The following is a 17506-nucleotide window of genomic DNA, read 5'->3' as shown; positions in this document are numbered from 1 at the left end:
AGTGCCTGGCTCTGGAGTGAGCTCTAGCAGGGGACAGAGGAAAGAAGAGAAGGAACCTCAGACTTGTGAAGTGACATAAAACCTGGGTATAGAAACACGGAAATCTCTCCACCACACATTTCTTTGCATTGTCCCCCAAAGGGGCATAAGAGGCAGACATTGAGCTGAGGACAGGATGTTGACATTTTTTTTTAAAATAGAGTTACTTTTTTGGAACAGTTTTACATTTAGATGAAATTTGGGACAATAGTATAGAGTTCCAGTATATAGCTGAATACAGTTTTCTCTCTTATTGGCATCTTACAGTAATTTGGTGCATCTGTTCTAGTTAATGAACCAATATTGGTACATCCTTATGAACCAAAATACATAGTTTATTTTGATTTTGTCTTAGCTTGGGCTGCTATAATAAAACACCATAAACCAGATGCCTTGAAACAACAGGAACTTAGTTCGCAAGGTCCCAAAGGCTGGAAGTCTGAAATCAGGGTGCCAGGATGCTTGGATTGTGATGAGAACGCGCTTTACAATTGCAGACCGCCAACTACTTGTATTCTCGCATGGTGGATGGGGTGAGCTGGCTGGCTAGTCTCTTTTTGTGAGGACAATGATCCCATTCCTGAGGACTCCACCCTCATGACCTCATTATCTGCAAAGACCCCACCTCCAAATCCCATCACGCTGGATTTCAGATTTCAACATTTGAACTTTGGAGAAATAAATTCAGTCCTGAAAGGATTTCCTTAGTTTTTACCCCATGTCCCTTTCTGTTCCAGAATTCCATGCAGATTACCACATTACATTTACTTGTCATGTCTCTTTAGGCTCCTCTCAGCTGTGACAGCTTCTCAGACATTCCTGGCTTGTGATGGCCTGACAGTTTTGAGGACTGCTGCTCACCTATATCGTGGAATGTGCCTCATTGTAATCTGTAGGATCCTTATCTCATAAGCAGACTGCGGTGATGGGTTTGGGGAGGAAGGTCACAGAGGAAAAGTACCGCTTTCATCACATTAATCCAGGATACACACTGTGGCAGTGGTTTATGATTGTTGGTGAACTCGTGATCACCTGGCTGCACTGTATTTGTCAGGTGTCCCCTCTGTAGTTGCTTTTTTTCCCTCCTTTCCATTCTGTCCTCTTTGGAGGGGAATCACCACAAGTGCCTACACTCCAGGAGTGGTCAGTTAGGATCCCCTCCTTAAGTGAAGTATCCACATACATCATTTGGGACTTCTCTGCACAGGACATTTTCTCTTCTCAGTTTAGTAATTTATTCAGTTATTAATTTATATCAATATGGGCTCAAAGATATTTATTTTACGTGAGCGGTTATAATTAGTCTTAGACATTCATGCAGTTACAACAAAGTATCCTGGACTGGGTGGCTAATAATCAAAAGAAAGCTCTTGCTCATAGTTGTAGAGGCTGGAGTCTGAAATCATGGAGCCAGGCCGGTTGGGAAAGGGCCATCTACAGATTTCTCCTTGTGTCCTCATGTGGCCAAAGTGACTGGGAAACCCTGGGGGGCCTCTTCTCTAGGAGCTCATCCCACTCATGAGGGTGGAGCACTCATGCCCTCCTCACCTTCTGGAGGCCACACCGGCTAACACCGTCACGTGGGCTTGAGGATTCTCACACTTGAATTTTGTGGGGACAAGAACATTCAGACCAGAGCGGAACCAGACATCACTTATTTGTTGCTCAAACTCTTGCACCTTGGCCAGTGGGAGCCCTTCCAGGAGGTTCCTGTATCTGTTTGACAGACTCCAATCAGTGGGTTATTGTTTCATTTTTTGAAAATCCACTTGCTTACTTTCTGGAGCATATGAATTTCTGATAGAACTTTTAAACACAAAGAAGTGAGAGTAGTATTTAATGAAACGGTTTTAGGTACATGTACCAGCTTTGAACGAAGTGAAATGGTATTTTAATATCCAACATCTGGTAGAAACTGATGTTTTCAATGAAGTAGTCCCCAATTTATTTTTTTAAAATATGATGGCCAAACTCATGGCTGTCATTGTTCTGACAACTGCGGACACAGACAGTCCCTTCTCTGTCAGAGTCCACATCCTATTTGAGGAAGAGACAAGCACATACAACAGGCAGTTCTCAGTTTGCATGGTGTTGATGTGCACGAATTTAGTTGCCATAGGTCAGTTAAATAACATCAGTCCCCCAACACGTGATTCCAGTTTCATTTACCATGAGGAATTTTCCATGAGCAATTGCATCAAGTACAAACTTTGCTGCCAGCTCTTCTTCAGGCCACCAATCCCTATATGACTAACAGGTGCTCATCCCCATAAGTAAGCATCACATCTTTCAAAGCCTGTAGTGGTGGTTCTCTGTGACTCCGTTACTCACTTTCCCACAGACAGCAATGCAGGTGGTTGTGTTGTCTCCTGGTCTCCCAGCGAGGAACCCAGGGGACATTGTACAAAAGTGAATAGTGGCAAAAGGGAATTGGCACAAAGCTGAAAGTGTGATGTAGAAATGAGAAGAGATGAGACTGGAGGTGAAGTTCAAACTGAATGTGAGTGGGGCTCATGAAGGCATAGCTGCCATGGGAATGGTGACTGGGATTCTGGTCCCCAGATTGTGGATATGCAGCCACAGGAGCAGAGTGAGGCAATCTTACCACCTCACTGGAGAACAAGATGGGGAGGGGGGGTGAAACTGTCCCAGAGGATGTGACACCAGAAATATTCAAATTAATATTGTAAGGGTTTCACAACATTGAAAGTGCAAGGGATAGAATGTTGGATGCTGATCCTATTTGAGACTGGAGTGAGGTAATTCAGATGCTGGTCTATATGGTCAACATTGCGATCAGAAGAAGGTAAGCACTGTGCAAACTATTCTTGATGAGTCTTTACAAAAAAATTAAATGCTTCCCTTTTCCGTGTTTCTAATATTTGAGATGACAGTACACCAAATAAATAATGGTCTATTGTTTTTTTTTTTCCTATACATTCATAATTGACAGTTGGAGAGTTTTTGTGTTTTGAAAAAAAGTTTTTAAAAGTCATAGAAAAATTGTTAACTCCCACTGATTGTTGAGATCACTTTGCATGGTTTCAGCTACACCATCATTGTTCTATCCTGCACTATTGTGCAAAGTGAAAACTGCCTCCACTTATCATGTCAGCTAATCATAAGTTCTAGGGAAACAATCTAATTAGGTTATGAGCTGTGGGAACACAGAGTGAGAGAGAGGAACTGATATTTTATGTAGGGTGGTTTATGGAAGGGACTTTTAATAAAGTGACATGTCAGCAGAGCTTGAAAGAGGGAGAGATGAGCCATGCCGGTTCGTAGGGGGAAGAAGCAGAGGAGAGACACAGTTTGACTTCCATTTCCATAGAATCACTGTGGCTGAAACTGGAGAGCCTGTTAGAGAAAAAGCAATAGTCCAGGAAGGGATGCTGGTGGCTGAGACCAGGGAGCAGCCCTGGGAGTGAGCAGTGTGTAGATTCTGGGTGGAGCTCACTGGGGTGTGGGAGGAGCCTTGCACTCACTTCTGAGAGGCTTTTCAGGAATTTTGCAAGTGAGTTGTTAAACACTGTTAGCTTGTAATTGGTCACATTGGGAGTGTTGACACCACAGAAGTCCACAAGCACCACCAGTCAGGCTTCTTTTCCTTTCTAAGAGTGGATTGTTTCATGTTTACCATCTCACCACTGAACACAGCATTCTGAAGGCAGACTTGAATGTGGGATATAAAGAAAGAATTTTAAGGATGGCTCCAGGCTTCTGGACTGCCAACTAGAATACACGAGCAGTGGGGTCGGGAAGGATGAAGGGGACAGAAGAGCAGTGTTCCCATCACAGGGAGGAGGGAATCTTCCCTCCGGGACTGTGAGTAGCACATGTAGGCAAAGAAGGAGAATCATTTCTCCTCTGCAAACCAGGTTGGGATGCATTCTATTTAAGACCCAATGGAGAACCTCACCAAGGCTAGGGAGGCTGGGGCTTGGCAGGAATAACTCCTGAGAACATGGACATGAGTGTGTAGTTCATGGCCATGGTCCCCAGGAGATGGATGAGAGATACCTGGTCCGTGTAGATGTGACTTGTTTCTCACATTTCAGGCAGAGATCCATGCATCAGTCCCCAGAGCAAGTTCCCATGGCCTCTGCTGAGGACCTGGTATGAAGACCCAGCTCTGGGGCATCAAGGACTCTGAGAAGGAGCAGCAGGAGCTGTGGGCAGGTGGGTCTCAGGGGGGAGCAAGGCCTTTGGGGCAGAATTGTGGAAGCTTCTAGTTGTTCCTTCTCTTAGGCTGGGCCCATCAGGGAATGGAGCAGGCAGCAGAGTCTGAGGGTGGCATGTAGCAGGGGAGGAAGGTAGGACCTGTGGGACCCATGTTCACAGTTAGTTATCTGCTCATCATTCCAGAAATGTTCCGCATGTGTCTCCTATATCCTCGGTGCTATTTTCCTCTTGGGACACCTGTTGCAAGAGGACAGGCAGCCCCTGATATAGGACTCTGCCACATAAACCTTTCTCCCTTAGGGCCTGATCCCCCATCCCCATCCCCACCAGTGTATCCCACAGAGGGTCAGGCAGGAGCCATCCTCAGAGCCGCCATCCGGCACCTGTCAGCATTCTCCTAAATGTGGACTCCTTGTGCCTGACAGAGCCCTAGTGGTCAAATAACTGAGAGATGATCTCCAAGGGTTCCTCCCACCCAGCTGCCTCTCATTCAGCCCCTCTGCCCACTTCCTTCCCATATTTCCTAGGACTCTGTGCACAGTCTTTGAAGTCTTTGACCCTGCCCACCTCTTATAGGCTAAAGTCTCCCCCCAACACACATCTCAGGAAGCTGGGATCCCTGAGACTCCTGAGGGTATCAAGGGAGGTGTGTCACAGGCTCTTTACTCCAGTCGGGCCCTGACCCCTTGTGTGACCTGTGCGCTGCCCCTTTTCCTGACCTTGCTCCCTCTGGGACTGACCTTGGCCTGCCCTCCCTGACCCACAACTTACAGGCAGGCCCTTGCTTCTTATGGGCAAAGATGGCAGAGACCATGATGAGCAGCAGAAGCTTTGGGCCCAGGGTGACAGCGACCAGGAGTGGAGTAGATAGCCTTGGGTCTGGAAAAGAATGGACACAGGCACCATGAGAGGGGAACCCAGGAGTCCATTCCCTGGGGCCTCCACGTACTCTCTCTGAAGCAACTCAAGCTTATCAATGCTCTGAAGCTCATGAATCTCTTCCCCTGCACTCAGGCTCAAGGCAGATTTGGGGCAAGAAGTTCTTCATCTCACTCACCCCTTTCTTACTGCCAGGTGTCCTTCTTGAGGGAAGAGGTGGGGGAGAATGAGCACTCAGTAACGTGTAAGTTTGGTTTACTGAATTGGTCCTCACACCCATAGGGCAGGTTGTATACGCTCTTTCTGATGAGGGAACAGGCTCATAGTGTACAGAGGGTCAAAAGATGAGGTGGTTCAGACCCAGGGAAATCCCTCACTGCTGTCCTGCAGGGTGACTCTGAGACCTTGTCTTTGGACCAGGACAAATCCAAACTCTCTGGGAAATAGGGACAAATGTCAGCCTGGCCTCAAGTGGAGTGAAACAGATGGTGTCATGGTCAGTGAGGGGCAAGGCTGCCCTGCTTTGCTCCATGTACAGGGCTTAAAGACTCCATGTACAGAGGTGAGGAGGGAGGTCCCAGGATGACCTGACCTCAGGAGGCCTGCTGCCTGGACAACACCCTGGGGAGACAAGGAAATGGGGTCTAATGCTCAGGAGCGTTTCAAACACCATCCAGCCCACCTGGACCCCAGTGCCAATATCAGCTGACATCGTTTGTTGGATATAGAGGTTGGATCTGTAAATACACCTTCAGATCCTTTGACTTTCTGCAATGACCCATTTTTGCTTTTATATTTCAATAAAGAAATGCAAATAAAATTTGAAATATATGGAGTAATCTTAAAGGAAGGAGCAGAGACCTCGCCACATTTGCCCTTGGCGTGCTGGAGGATGGCAGGTCTCAGCTGGGTGGGCCCCCGGACTTTCTCTCAGTTGAAAGAGCTGTATTGCCCATGTTTGCACCTGCTTCTAGAGGGCAACCTACAGTAGAGGGCTGGAAGAAGCGGGGGTACAGAGGCTTAGCCAATCTTCTCCATTTAAAACAACTCACGAAGAGCATCGGCTCCCCAGCTCTCTGTCCAAGGTTGAGTCTTGCTGGGCTGCACTGTGTTCAACATCTCCCTTTGCCAGTTCTGCCTCCTTTCCCCTCTCACACATGTGGATCACACGGTGCTCCACAGTGAGCTTTCCCCCTTCTCATATCATCTGAGATTCTGCTTCCTGAGTCACCTGATGTGTGGAGTTTGTTTGGGTGGGGTCCAGAAAGCCAGCTCTAATGGGCACATCTGGAGCAGGGTCTTTTTCAGTTGGCTGGCCAAGAGGCCCCCAGCCCAGGGAGGAGGTAGAGCAGGGTAGGTGCCAGCTTGTCCTGCTCTTGTCTCTGCTGAAACCTCACCACGGTGACCTGCAATGGTGTAAGCAGAGGAGTGACGTACCTTGGCATTCTGGAAAGGAGTTGGTAAGTATAAGGAGTACGGGTTGGGTGGCTGTTGCTGGGCATTAATCCTTCAGAGAAAGACAATGCAAAGTGAAGACTGATCTCACATGAAAGGTTATGTATGAAAGTCAGAGGACTTGAGGGGCAACAGTGCAGACGGTTACCTCCTAGACGGGAGGGCAGAAAAAGCCGAGGGCACAGTTGGGTCCAACATAATCATAAAGTATCAGTGCTACAGAGAGGATTGAATTCTCAGCTACACTGCACCTGCTCTACCAGAATAGAACCCTGATGGGGAAATATGGGAGATCGATGCTGAGATGTGGGGTAGGGACACTGGGGCCAAGGCTTTCAAAGCCCTCTGGGCACTAATGGGCTGCTGAGGACAACACACAGCTTAGCTACTCATCTCCAAATACGGCCTCTCAACCCAGAGGAAAAACAATAAAAGGACAGTCAATTCTATGGAAAACTGGCTCTCACTAGTCCTTGAAGATCAATGCCCAAACTGCAAAATCTCTGATAGACAGAAGAGAATAATCTCCAAATCCAAATGCACATCCCTTATGCCATTCCCCTCCCACCTTCACCAACCACAGGAAAGGGCAGGAGAAACAGACAAGGGCAGGTAACCAAGGAGCCTGACAGTTTTTTGGAAATCTCACCACCAATATTAAGTCAAGTTTAATTGAGAAAATTTGGAAACGTGTCCTGAAGATCAGGACACAGATCATAGGAAGGGGTTTCAAGGTATGCCTGACTAAAGGGAGTTGGCCCAGGACCCCCAGAGTCTGACTATATGGTACCTTACATGGCAGGAGAGCCTGCATGGTAATTAGCTAGGGTCTAGAGTGGGTCATTATCCTGGACTTTCGGAGTGGAGCCAATTTAATCACAGAGACCCGTCCCAGGGAAGGAGGGAGGCAGGCCAGTGGGAGCCGGAGGCATGATGATCACAGCAGAGGTCGGAGGGTGCGGGGCCCTTGGCCAAGGGGTGGGGCTGCCTCTAGGAGCTGGAGCAGCAAGGACACACACTCTCCCCCAGAGTCCCTAGAAGGAACCCGGTCGTGCTACCCCATTTAGGACTTTCTTGTCTAGAAATGGAAGGAAAAATGTGTGTTGTTTTAAGTCACTAAGCGTGTCCTAATTATTACAGCAGCAAGAGGAACTTAATACAAGGAGGCAGGGAAGTTTTAAAAAGATAGGTGTGAAGAAAAGGGACAGGCACGGTTTAGAATGCATGACTTCAGGGGTAAAAGCAAAAAGGAAGGGAGAGATGCTGTTTCAGAGTTGAGTGGTGATGGGGAGAAGGAAAAATGGAGGAGGCAAACTTGGGGTCCTGAAAGAAGAACCAGAAAGATCAGAGGACTCAGAGCCTCTCTCCCAGGGTCCAAACCATCCATATCCCCAACCATCCCCAAGTCCCAGTAACATACGTGGTCATGCTATACTGAGAGAAGGGAGCTCTTTTAGGCTAGAAGTATTGTGAAATACCTCAATACGATAGACATGTAGAAAAAGATATGCATCATTATGCCAGACCCACTAGATCCAGAAGGGATGGCAGTGGTTGGAGCCCTGGGATGCCCAGGGGAGGCTGTGGCATCCTGGCACAGCAGGATCCCATAGGCATCCTGCACATAGCTCCAGCTGCCAACCCAGACAACCCTAAAATCTATTCTCAGCCTTAGCACAATGGAAGATTCCTAGTTCAGACATCCTGGAAGCACCAGAAGTAATGGCTATGGCCTGAGCCCCAGTGAAAGACCAAAGACTGAACACCAAACCCAAACTGGTCCATAGGAGAATGTGTAGACTCATCTCTTCCTGCTCTCCTGGCTCAGAACAAGCCTGCCCCCTGGAAATCACATGCGGTCCAAGCATGGAGGAATCTTTCAGATGGAAGAGGAAGGCAGGTGGGCTAGATGCTTCCAAACTGGAGGAAGAACACACACCAGGTATGCTGGCTCCACACTCCTGACTCCCCAAGCACAGAAGGAGGCCCAGTCATGGCATTTGAACAAAGAAAAGTGTAGATTCAATAACCTTTGTTCCCATTTCAAAAAGTGAAGAGGAGAAAAATAAACCCAAAGGAAGCAGAAGGAAATAAAAAAGAGGAGAAAAAGCGCAGAAATTAAAAACAAACAATAGAGAAAATCACTGAAACAAAAGTGGGTTCTTTGAAAAGATTGATAAATTTGAGAAACTTCTAGCAGTTGTGACGATGAAAAAAATGAGAATTGGCACATTTCCAAAATCAGGAATGAAATGGGATATCACTGAACACCCTACAGACATCAGAAGGATAACCAGGTAATATTATGAGCATCTCTATGTGCAGAGATTTGACAATTCAGAGAAAAAGGACCAAATTTCTCAAAAGCACAGCTTACCACAGGCATCCAACATGAATTGAAGAATTTGAGTAGCCCTAGCTGTTCAGATTCTTTCCAAATCAAAAGAAAGAATGGTGGAGATGCAGGTGTTTCACAGGAAAATTCTTTTAAGCACTTACAGGTGAATTAAAACCAAGTTAGGTCCACAAAATAAAGTTAATAGAAGCAGCTTTGAAAAATTGGAATCTATACTCCATTTTAGATGATGTTAGGAATTATTATTAATTTTACTAAGAGTGTGATAGTATTGGTTTTATAGAAAAAATAATGTCATTAATCACATGACCACACAATTGTCGACTCCATTTGAAACTGGAAGTGCATCCACGACTAAGCCATTATTAGACACAACTATGCAACTTCTACATACCCCTGGTTTTAAGAGAAATCCTTCATTTTCGCCTTCCCCTCTCTGTTGTCCCAGCCAGCAGGGACAGGAACACTCGTTGACCCAGTGTTGACCCAGCCATGAGGACAATGTCATAGGGCATGTTAGGAAGAACATGGGCCTTTGAAAGAACTTCTGGAACAAAGACTGCTGGAAACCTGGCTCAACCTCCTCCTGATGTTACATGAGAGAGAAATAAGGAATGTTTGGGTTGTAGAAAGGGGACTCCATAGTTCCTTGGGACAATGCCCTGCTGCTATAATTAACACATGCTTTTTTTGTTTGTTTGTTTTTGTTTTTTTTGTACAGGTTGCTGGTCCGTCTTCAGGGACTCAAGTTTCCCTAGACTAGCTTAGCTCAGCAGCTGGCCTAAGGGCAGGATATCATCACCATCTGTCCCTCATTGCTCCCTGAGTCCCTTCTGTAAAATTCCAGGTCACAGGGTTGGTTAAGCAGGAAGGGAGACCTGCAATGAACTGGAATTGACATAAAGTAAGTGTGCTGGGAATGATCATGAATAGCGCCAGTCTGCTGTCACAAATAAGGGGAGAAAGGAGACCCCAGGTGTGACCACACACAGTCACCCGGGAGACTGGTCAAGACTCAAAACTCTAGGTCCTCAGGATCCCTTCCAGAATTTCAGAGTGGCATGTACGTACATTTGCTGGGGTGAGGATGGAAAGATCTAGAAGGGATAGAGACCATGCTCAGGTGAGAAAGAACAGGAGGAGGGGGTGGCTGGCCAGACGTGGTGACTTATCACTGTCAGGTGAGGGAACAGGGGCAGGATGCTAGGAACAGGATCACTGAGGTCTCACCCTGGTCCTTCTGGTGGGCAGAGGCCACAAGGGTATGGTTTTTGGTGACTGCGGGCTGCCCGTCATGCTGCACCTGGCAGGTAAACACCACATCTTCCCTGTGGGCGGATGAGTTCACCAGGAGCCAGCTCGTCCAGTTAAACGTCCCATCCTTGTTCTCTATGAGGTTTGAGGCCGTCGAGGCCGTCGAGGCCGTTTCTGTTCGGGACATGTTTCCGTTCTCCAGCCAGGTCAGCTGTAGGCGCTGGGGGTAAAACTTCTTCACTTGGCAAGTGACCTTCACCTGGTCCCCTGCCACGGGTTCCTGGGAAACCTCCAAGGTGGGCGGAACTGAAAGAGCACAGAGCAGAAGCTCTGACCTCATGGAACAGACAGATCACGGGGGAGGGGCTCGAGAACTTAGCTCCCCCCACACAGCAAGGGAATCACCCAGAACAGGGCTAGGCATGCAGCTGGTGCTCAAACACTGAGGGTAGCCTTTGCATATGAATGAAATCCCTAAGCACAGTGCCCAGCACACAGTAGGTGCTCAAGGACTGGCAGCTCCTATTAGGGTAAGAATGAGTGAAATCAAGATCCTCAGCCCGTGGCATGCAGCCGGAATAGAATAATCAGCAAAATAAATGACATCACCAAGCACACGGTGGCGTGGATTACAGCTGGTGCTCAATAATTGGAATTGCTATGTTAAACTAAATGACCTACCCAGCACAGTGCTTGGCACATGATAGGTGTTCACCCCCCAGCTGCCATGAAAAACCATAGGAGGGGACCGTACACCTAGGTGCAGGGTGACTGGGAGGGTCTGTCAGGAGTCAGACTCCAGGCAACGGACCGCCTGGGGCAGAGAGTGGGGGGAGGGGCAGGCTCGAGACTTGGGGGCCAGACCCGGGCTTGGGCTGGGGGTGAGGGGCATCTACCTCGGAGGACCTCAGACAAGTTGGCAGTCCCACGAAGAGGAGGACCCTGCAGGGTCACGTGGGTCACCTCGCAGATGACCTGGGAGCGAACGTCCCCCGGGGCCAGCACCAGCCTGGTTGTGCTGGAGACGCTGTAGGAAGTGCTGTTTCCCTCTGGGTCCACGGTGGTCTGGGAGGCTGCCAGCTCATTCCCGTTTTTGAACCATCTCAGGGTGATGCTTCTGGGGGAGAAGCCATGGGAGTTGCAGGTGAAGTTCACTGTCTGCTCAGGCGAGGCCCTGGCCGTGGGACCCGACACCACGGGGGGAGAGGGTTTGGCTACAAGAGGAGCATTTATGAACAGTAAGCATGACTGTGGTCATCAGCACCAAGGATACGCGTGTGACACTTTGGAGAACCCTCCGCCCTTCTGATAGCGTGGGGAGGGCTGTGTCATCCCCTCATCCCACAGAGGAGGACCTGAGGTTCCAGAGCTGAACTCCGAGTCAGGGAGCAGGGCCCAGGTGCAGGTCCAGGCCTGAGTTCAAGTCCCCCTTCTTGCCTCTGCCAGGTGACTTCCCACCGATCTGGGCACCGGAACAACATTCCTGTTGGGTCTCACTCTTGGTATCAACCATCCTAGCCGCCTCCCTGCAAACCTCACTGAGTTCAGAGAGGTTGTGCAGCAGGCCGTGCAGGGGAAGCAGGGGTGTGGCGGGACCCCCATGGAAGCCGGGACCAGGCTGGCCAGTCCACGGGAGGGGTGGCCGTGACACCGCGTGGCTCTTCCTCTGTGACATGGGACAGCATGCCTGTCTCCTTCCCGGGGTTGCAGGGAGAGGAAAGTGAGGGAATGCAAGCGGTTTTGCTTAGAATTTGTCACTGAAATGCAGATGGAAAGGAGCAGATGAATCAGAAAGCGGCTGACAGCAACCTCCACCTCATTATAGTTAAAATCCCCCTCGGAATATTCATCTCAACCCTAATCAATAGAGTCTGTTTGCCCTTGTTTAGCATCATGGCTTTGGAAATTATTCCCTGTGATCCCTTATCTGTACAAATAAAGACAACTTTGTGGGTACCAGCGCTCCCCCTGGACAGTCTCTGTCTCTACCTCACCGAGGAGCCAACCCACTTTGGTCCAGTTACAAAGGGGCTGCTCCTCACACCTCACTGCCTCCCAGGGGACTTCCTGTGGCCTCCAACTGTTTCATCCACAACAGAGCAAGTGTCTCACCTTCTCCAGCCTGACAGTGCCCGCCACCCTCCTGTTCCCTCTGAGATTCTCCACTGCAAGCACTTATGGGGAGGGGTCCCTCGGGGTGCCCAGACCTGCTGACTCTGTTACAACAGAGGGAAGACGTGGGGTCCCGACAGCTGAGTCTAGAATATGCACTTTAGCTGAGGGGACCCAAAACATCCTCCAGGATGTGCCTCCCAGTCATCCTCAGGCTGCAGAACCAGGAATGGGCTGCCCAGTTTGCTGGGATTGCGGGGACCCTCTGTTCTGTCCAGGTTCCTGGCCCAGGCTGCTCAGTGAACGATCAACACCACACAACAGGGAAAGACTCCTGATACTCTTACATGTGTGGAGCCATGCCCTCCAGGAACAGGCTCAACACTTTACAAGATGTTTGCATATCTGTCTGATCTGGGGGTGCAAAGCTAGCCCACCTCTCCCTGTGAGTTTTCTTAATGCTTACTGCTGAAAAAGAGAACAAGATTTACAAGAGTTTCAAGGACAGGGTTGGAGCTTTCTCCCACTTTGGCCAGCACAGTGAGTGTGCAGAGAGCAGGGCTGTGAGCCAGGCTGTGGTTCCCTTCCCTGCTCAGGCCAGATCTGCTGAGCCTCAGTGTCCTCATCTGTAAAAGGGGCTGAGATGGTCCCTTCTGACTCCATCCATTCTCATCCAGGGCATCACCTGTGTGGGCAGTTTGGGGAGGAGGAAGGAGTGTTCTCCTAGGAGGCACAGATCTGCCTGGTGGTGGAGCCACGTACTAGTGCTGGTGTCCAGGCATGGGAAGTACCCCTGGGAGCTTCTGTAACACCTGCCCAATCAGGATACAGCCACCTTCATGCCTCTGTCCACGGGCTGTGGGGAGATTCAGTCGCTATTATGTGAGTCAGTCCCGGAATTGCATGGAGCTTTTCTGGACAGACCCACAGCAAATGCCCAACCTCTGGCATCTTCTCCAACCTGGGCTCTCAGAGTAAACAGTGAGCCTGTGTCTATTCTCACTTTGATTCTTCTGAAGCTGAGAAAGAAAGACGTTGTCCCACCTCCCTGCCCTGAGTGCCTTGGTCCACAGGAAAGGAAGGGAATGTCAGCTTCATGAGAGAGGAGCCCTTGTCTGTTTTGTTCCCTGCTGCTTCCCCAGCACCCAGAGCGGAGCCTGCACACAGCAGGTGCTCAGTAAGTGCTGAGTAGAGAAGAGTCAGCCACATGCAGGGGAGCACTCTCTGGAGGCAAGAGTAACATTGGGCCATACGACTGAGCAAGTCACTCAGACTATTAGTCCCTCATTCCTGGACAAGAGGGCTGCTCAGGATTGGAAAAGGGAAGAGTAGTGGGGCCCGCAGACTGGAGTTCTAGATTTTCCCACTGTTTTCCAGCCTTGTGACCTTGAACAAATAGCATGACCTCCCCAGGCCTCAACTCCCTGATTTCTGGAAGGGGCTGAAGTCAGGGGCACCCACCTCAGAACCTGATCCTTAGCTGTTGCTCAGACAATGGAGGGCATTCTTATTGACTTGTTGTCCCAACCAGGGGACTAAGGAGGCCCACGCCATACTCACCGCTCACTATGAGTTGAGTGCCTGGTCCAGACTTAAACTCTACATCAGGGGCCCCTTTCTGGAACTTCACACAGTAGTAGGTTCCAGCGTCTGCTGGGGTGATGTTACTGATGCGGATGGAAAAGTCCGTGCTGTTTCTACTTGTGGTATCTGCAACATTTGTCACTCGGGGGTAGCGGCCTCCTCTGAAACTGAAGATTAACTCCCGGGCTGGCCCTGTTCCCCTGAACCACTCAAGCGGCCCAAAGGGGAGCAGGGAGGTCAGGGTGCAGTGCAGAGTGGCTGTCTGTCCGGCTGCGACAGACACTGACTTCTCAGGCTGGATCACCTGCAGCTCCGCCTCACCTGCCACACCTGGAGGGAAAACAAAGATCATCCTGACGTGATCCTGGGTGTCTCCTCACGTGTGTATCCACAACAGCTCAGTGAGTGAGTGCGCACTGTGAGCGGGCCTTGACCTAGGCACGTTGCATGTACGTGGCATGCAGGCCTCACCACGAGCCTGTAACGTGAGACCGTATCACACATGAGGAAACGAAGACTCAGAGAGACTCAGTGATGTGGCACAGAGCAGGTTTGGCTTTGCAGTTGGATATCCTGCCTTGCTGACTAGCTAGTGCCTGGAGACATCGAGAAATGCAAAATCATTCCTGCTTACTTGAAGTGTCCTAAAAACCAGGCAGGGATTTAAATCAGAGGAGCAAACTGCTATGGCTCGCCTCATACACCCAGTGTTCATTTCCATTTCTTAACTACTCCTCAGGGAGAAAATCTGTGGTTCACCCTTGCAGAGTGAACCCATGCACTTAACAGTATTTGCAACCAAACTTGCCTCCTAAGGAGGGCATGTGCTATTACAGGCAGGTCTTGGGTGTGCCAAGAACATCAGGCACTTTGGTTTCTAAGTCTGGAGAAGAAGATTGGGGTCGGCAAGCTGAACTGCTAGGACCAAAATGGGAAGAAATAGGAATGCACCATGGAGGGAGAAATGGAGGTAATATGGGAGGGAAGAATGAAGAGGACCAGAGGGTCAAGAGGAGCCAGGGAAAGGTGAAAACTCTTTCATCAGTATATCTATAATCTCCCTATTTCCATCTCTGGCCCAGGCCTTGCCCCTGAACTATGATTTGTGTGTCCAACCAGCCACTTGACATTTTTCTTAGCTAGAAATAAGTCTGTCACAGTCAACATGTCCCATACTCAACCCCTCAATTTCTGCCACATTCTTGTACATCTCAGCTGAGGCACCTTATTTTCCCAGACGCTCAGGTCCCAAACCCTTGGAGCTTTTCTTTCCCACCCCAAATCCTATGCATTAGGAAATCCTGTTAGCTCCTCTCTGCATGCACCCATAATCTGACCTCTTTCCCCTTCCTCTCTTGATTGCTATCTTGGTTAAAACTGCTTTTCCCTGTTGCCATGAGTGCAATGAGCTCTTGAATGATCTAGCTGTTTATATCTATGTTCTGTGGTAGCCCCTTCTCAACCAAATGCTAGAATAATTCAAAACTAGACGAGTTTAACCATCACTTCAAGTCATCTTTTTGCTGGCAAATTGCAACACAGATAATATGAGGTTGTTTGGCCTTTGGTGGACCTCGATGGAATGGGAGTTTCACATTTGGCGTTGATAACTTGAAGGACATGTCTATCTTAATTAAACCAACAAACTTAACTGAAAAAAAAAAACTCATGCTGGATCATGTCAGTTATGTCTTCAAAACCTTGCAATTGTAAACATTTGACTTAGAGTAAAAGCTCAAATCCTTAAACAGAGAAGGAGGATTCTACTCTCATGCTGTTCCCATGATGTTCAGGAAGTCTCTTCCTCCAGAAAATACATGGCTCACTCGCCCACCTTCTTATAATATTTGCATAAATCTCCATTATCAGCAATGGCCACTCAGGTTACCTATTTAAATACATCCCACCCTGAAGATTCTCTCATTTTTGTATCCAGCAGCACTGTCTTTTCTTTTCTTTTTTTTAATTAACATATAGTGTATTCTTTGTTTCAGGGGTACAGGTCTGTGATTCATCAGTCTTACACAATTCACAGCGCTCACCATAGCACATACCCTCCCAATGTCCATCACCCAGCCACCCCACCCCTCCCACCCCCTTCCACTCCAGCAACCCTCAATTTGTTTCCTGAGATTAAGAGTCTCTTATGATTTGTCTTCCTCTCCGATTTCGTCTTGTTTCATTTTCCCCTCTCTTCCACAGATTGCTGTATCTCGTAACTAGCTGCAGGTGATGGATCCATAGAGGAAATGCTCAGATCCCTGACTTCATGCTCTCAGATGACAGTCAGTCCTTGGCCTTCTGTGGAGGGTCTGGGTAGAACACCTGTGATTACCTGGAGGCCTTAATGTCCAGGGGCAAGGAGAAGTTGAGGGGGCAGGGAATGGGGAGTCTCCCCAAGGCAATGCTCACCTGTGAGTCCCAACAGCAGAGCCAGCAGCAGGTAAGGAGGAGGACAGGGTCCGGAGCCAGAGGCCAACATTGTGGAGGCCTGAGGACCCTGCTCTGTGCAAACGTGTGTGCTGGGGAGATGGGGCCTCTGTTCTGTGGGGACGAATAGCTCGCCGTCCTGTGATATAAGAGGAAGCATCTATGATGCAGTGACACGGCTGTGAGGCAGCAATCTGCTTCTGGATTGTGAAAGAGAAGTCAGGCAGAGAAGGCCTCACATGGTGAGAAAGGCCTCTTACGTTTTAGAGAGCATGAACAGACCTAGCAGAAATGATGCTTCCTGCCCACCTGGGGCCTCTACTCTGTGCACTGTGCCCCTCCCCCCATCTTGGGGTCTTCTTGGCCATTCCACACTTGGGAGCCCCAGGCCAAGAAACATCTGCAGTTGGTCCTGTGTCCCACCACCCGAGCTCTGGACAATTGGGGGTGGCTGGCATGTGACCTCGTTCTGCACCAGCCTCCACCAAGAGCTACTCAGCTGGAGGAAAGAAGGTACGCCAGGGTCTGTAAAACACAGAAATGACTCCCTATTCCAACCTTTTATTTATTTATTTTTAAAGATTTTATTTATTTATATGACAGAGAGAGACAGCGAGAACAGGAACACAAGCAGGGGGAGTGGGAGAGGGAGAAGCAGGCTTCCCGCTGAGCAGGGAGCCCGATGCGGGACTCGATCCCAGGACCCTGGGATCATGACCTGAGCCGAAGGCAGACGCTCAACGACTGAGCCACCCAGGCGCCCTATTCCAACCTTTTATTGATGTAACTGGTGAAACTTTATCCCAATGCACAGTGCAGGTGGACCTCTGAAGTTGTATGTGCTTAGGGCACCTGGCTGGCTCATCGGTGGAGCATGTGACTTTTGATCTTGTGGTCGTGGGTTCGGGCCGCAGATTGGGTGTAGAGATCACTTTAATCTACAAAAAAGAAGAAGTTGTATGTGCTTACATCATTTCTTCTCTTTTTCGGGAGAGGAAGTGGGTTATATGTCCCCAAAATCACACTCCCAGGCACTTGTCTGAGAGATAGGAAGACTGCATCCTCATGAAAACTTGTTTGTGAATGTTTAGAGCAGCTTTCTTTGTAATGGCAAAAGACTAGAAACAAGCAAAATGTACAGTAATAAGTGAATGTTTGAACAAACTGTGGTGCATTTCTACCAGGAAATACTGCTCAGCAATAAAAAGGAATAAC

At 48.9% G+C, this 17506-nt stretch overlaps 1 protein-coding gene across 1 annotated transcript; it reads right to left on the bottom strand.

Moving 5' to 3' along the window:
* Positions 1 to 290: 290 nt before the first annotated feature.
* Positions 291 to 16417, bottom strand: LOC135361796 (signal-regulatory protein beta-1-like). The gene is made up of 6 exons (XM_064572927.1): positions 16274 to 16417; positions 13838 to 14191; positions 11062 to 11379; positions 10142 to 10471; positions 4993 to 5100; positions 291 to 4359 (listed from the first exon to the last, which is right to left on the bottom strand). The coding sequence occupies exons 1-6, from the start codon at positions 16341 to 16343 to the stop codon at positions 4298 to 4300; spliced, it is 1242 nt and encodes a 413-aa protein (XP_064428997.1). The 5' UTR covers positions 16344 to 16417; the 3' UTR covers positions 291 to 4297.
* Between the last annotated feature and the right edge of the window lie 1089 nt (positions 16418 to 17506).

Source organism: Mirounga angustirostris, unplaced genomic scaffold (assembly GCF_029215605.1).
Source record: "Mirounga angustirostris isolate CCGP_5_RB_7025 unplaced genomic scaffold, mMirAng1.0.hap1 SCAF_10, whole genome shotgun sequence".
Taxonomy (NCBI): Eukaryota; Metazoa; Chordata; class Mammalia; order Carnivora; family Phocidae; genus Mirounga; species Mirounga angustirostris.
The sequence above is the reverse complement of the archived record's forward strand: the minus strand, read 5'-3'. Positions and strand labels throughout refer to the sequence as shown.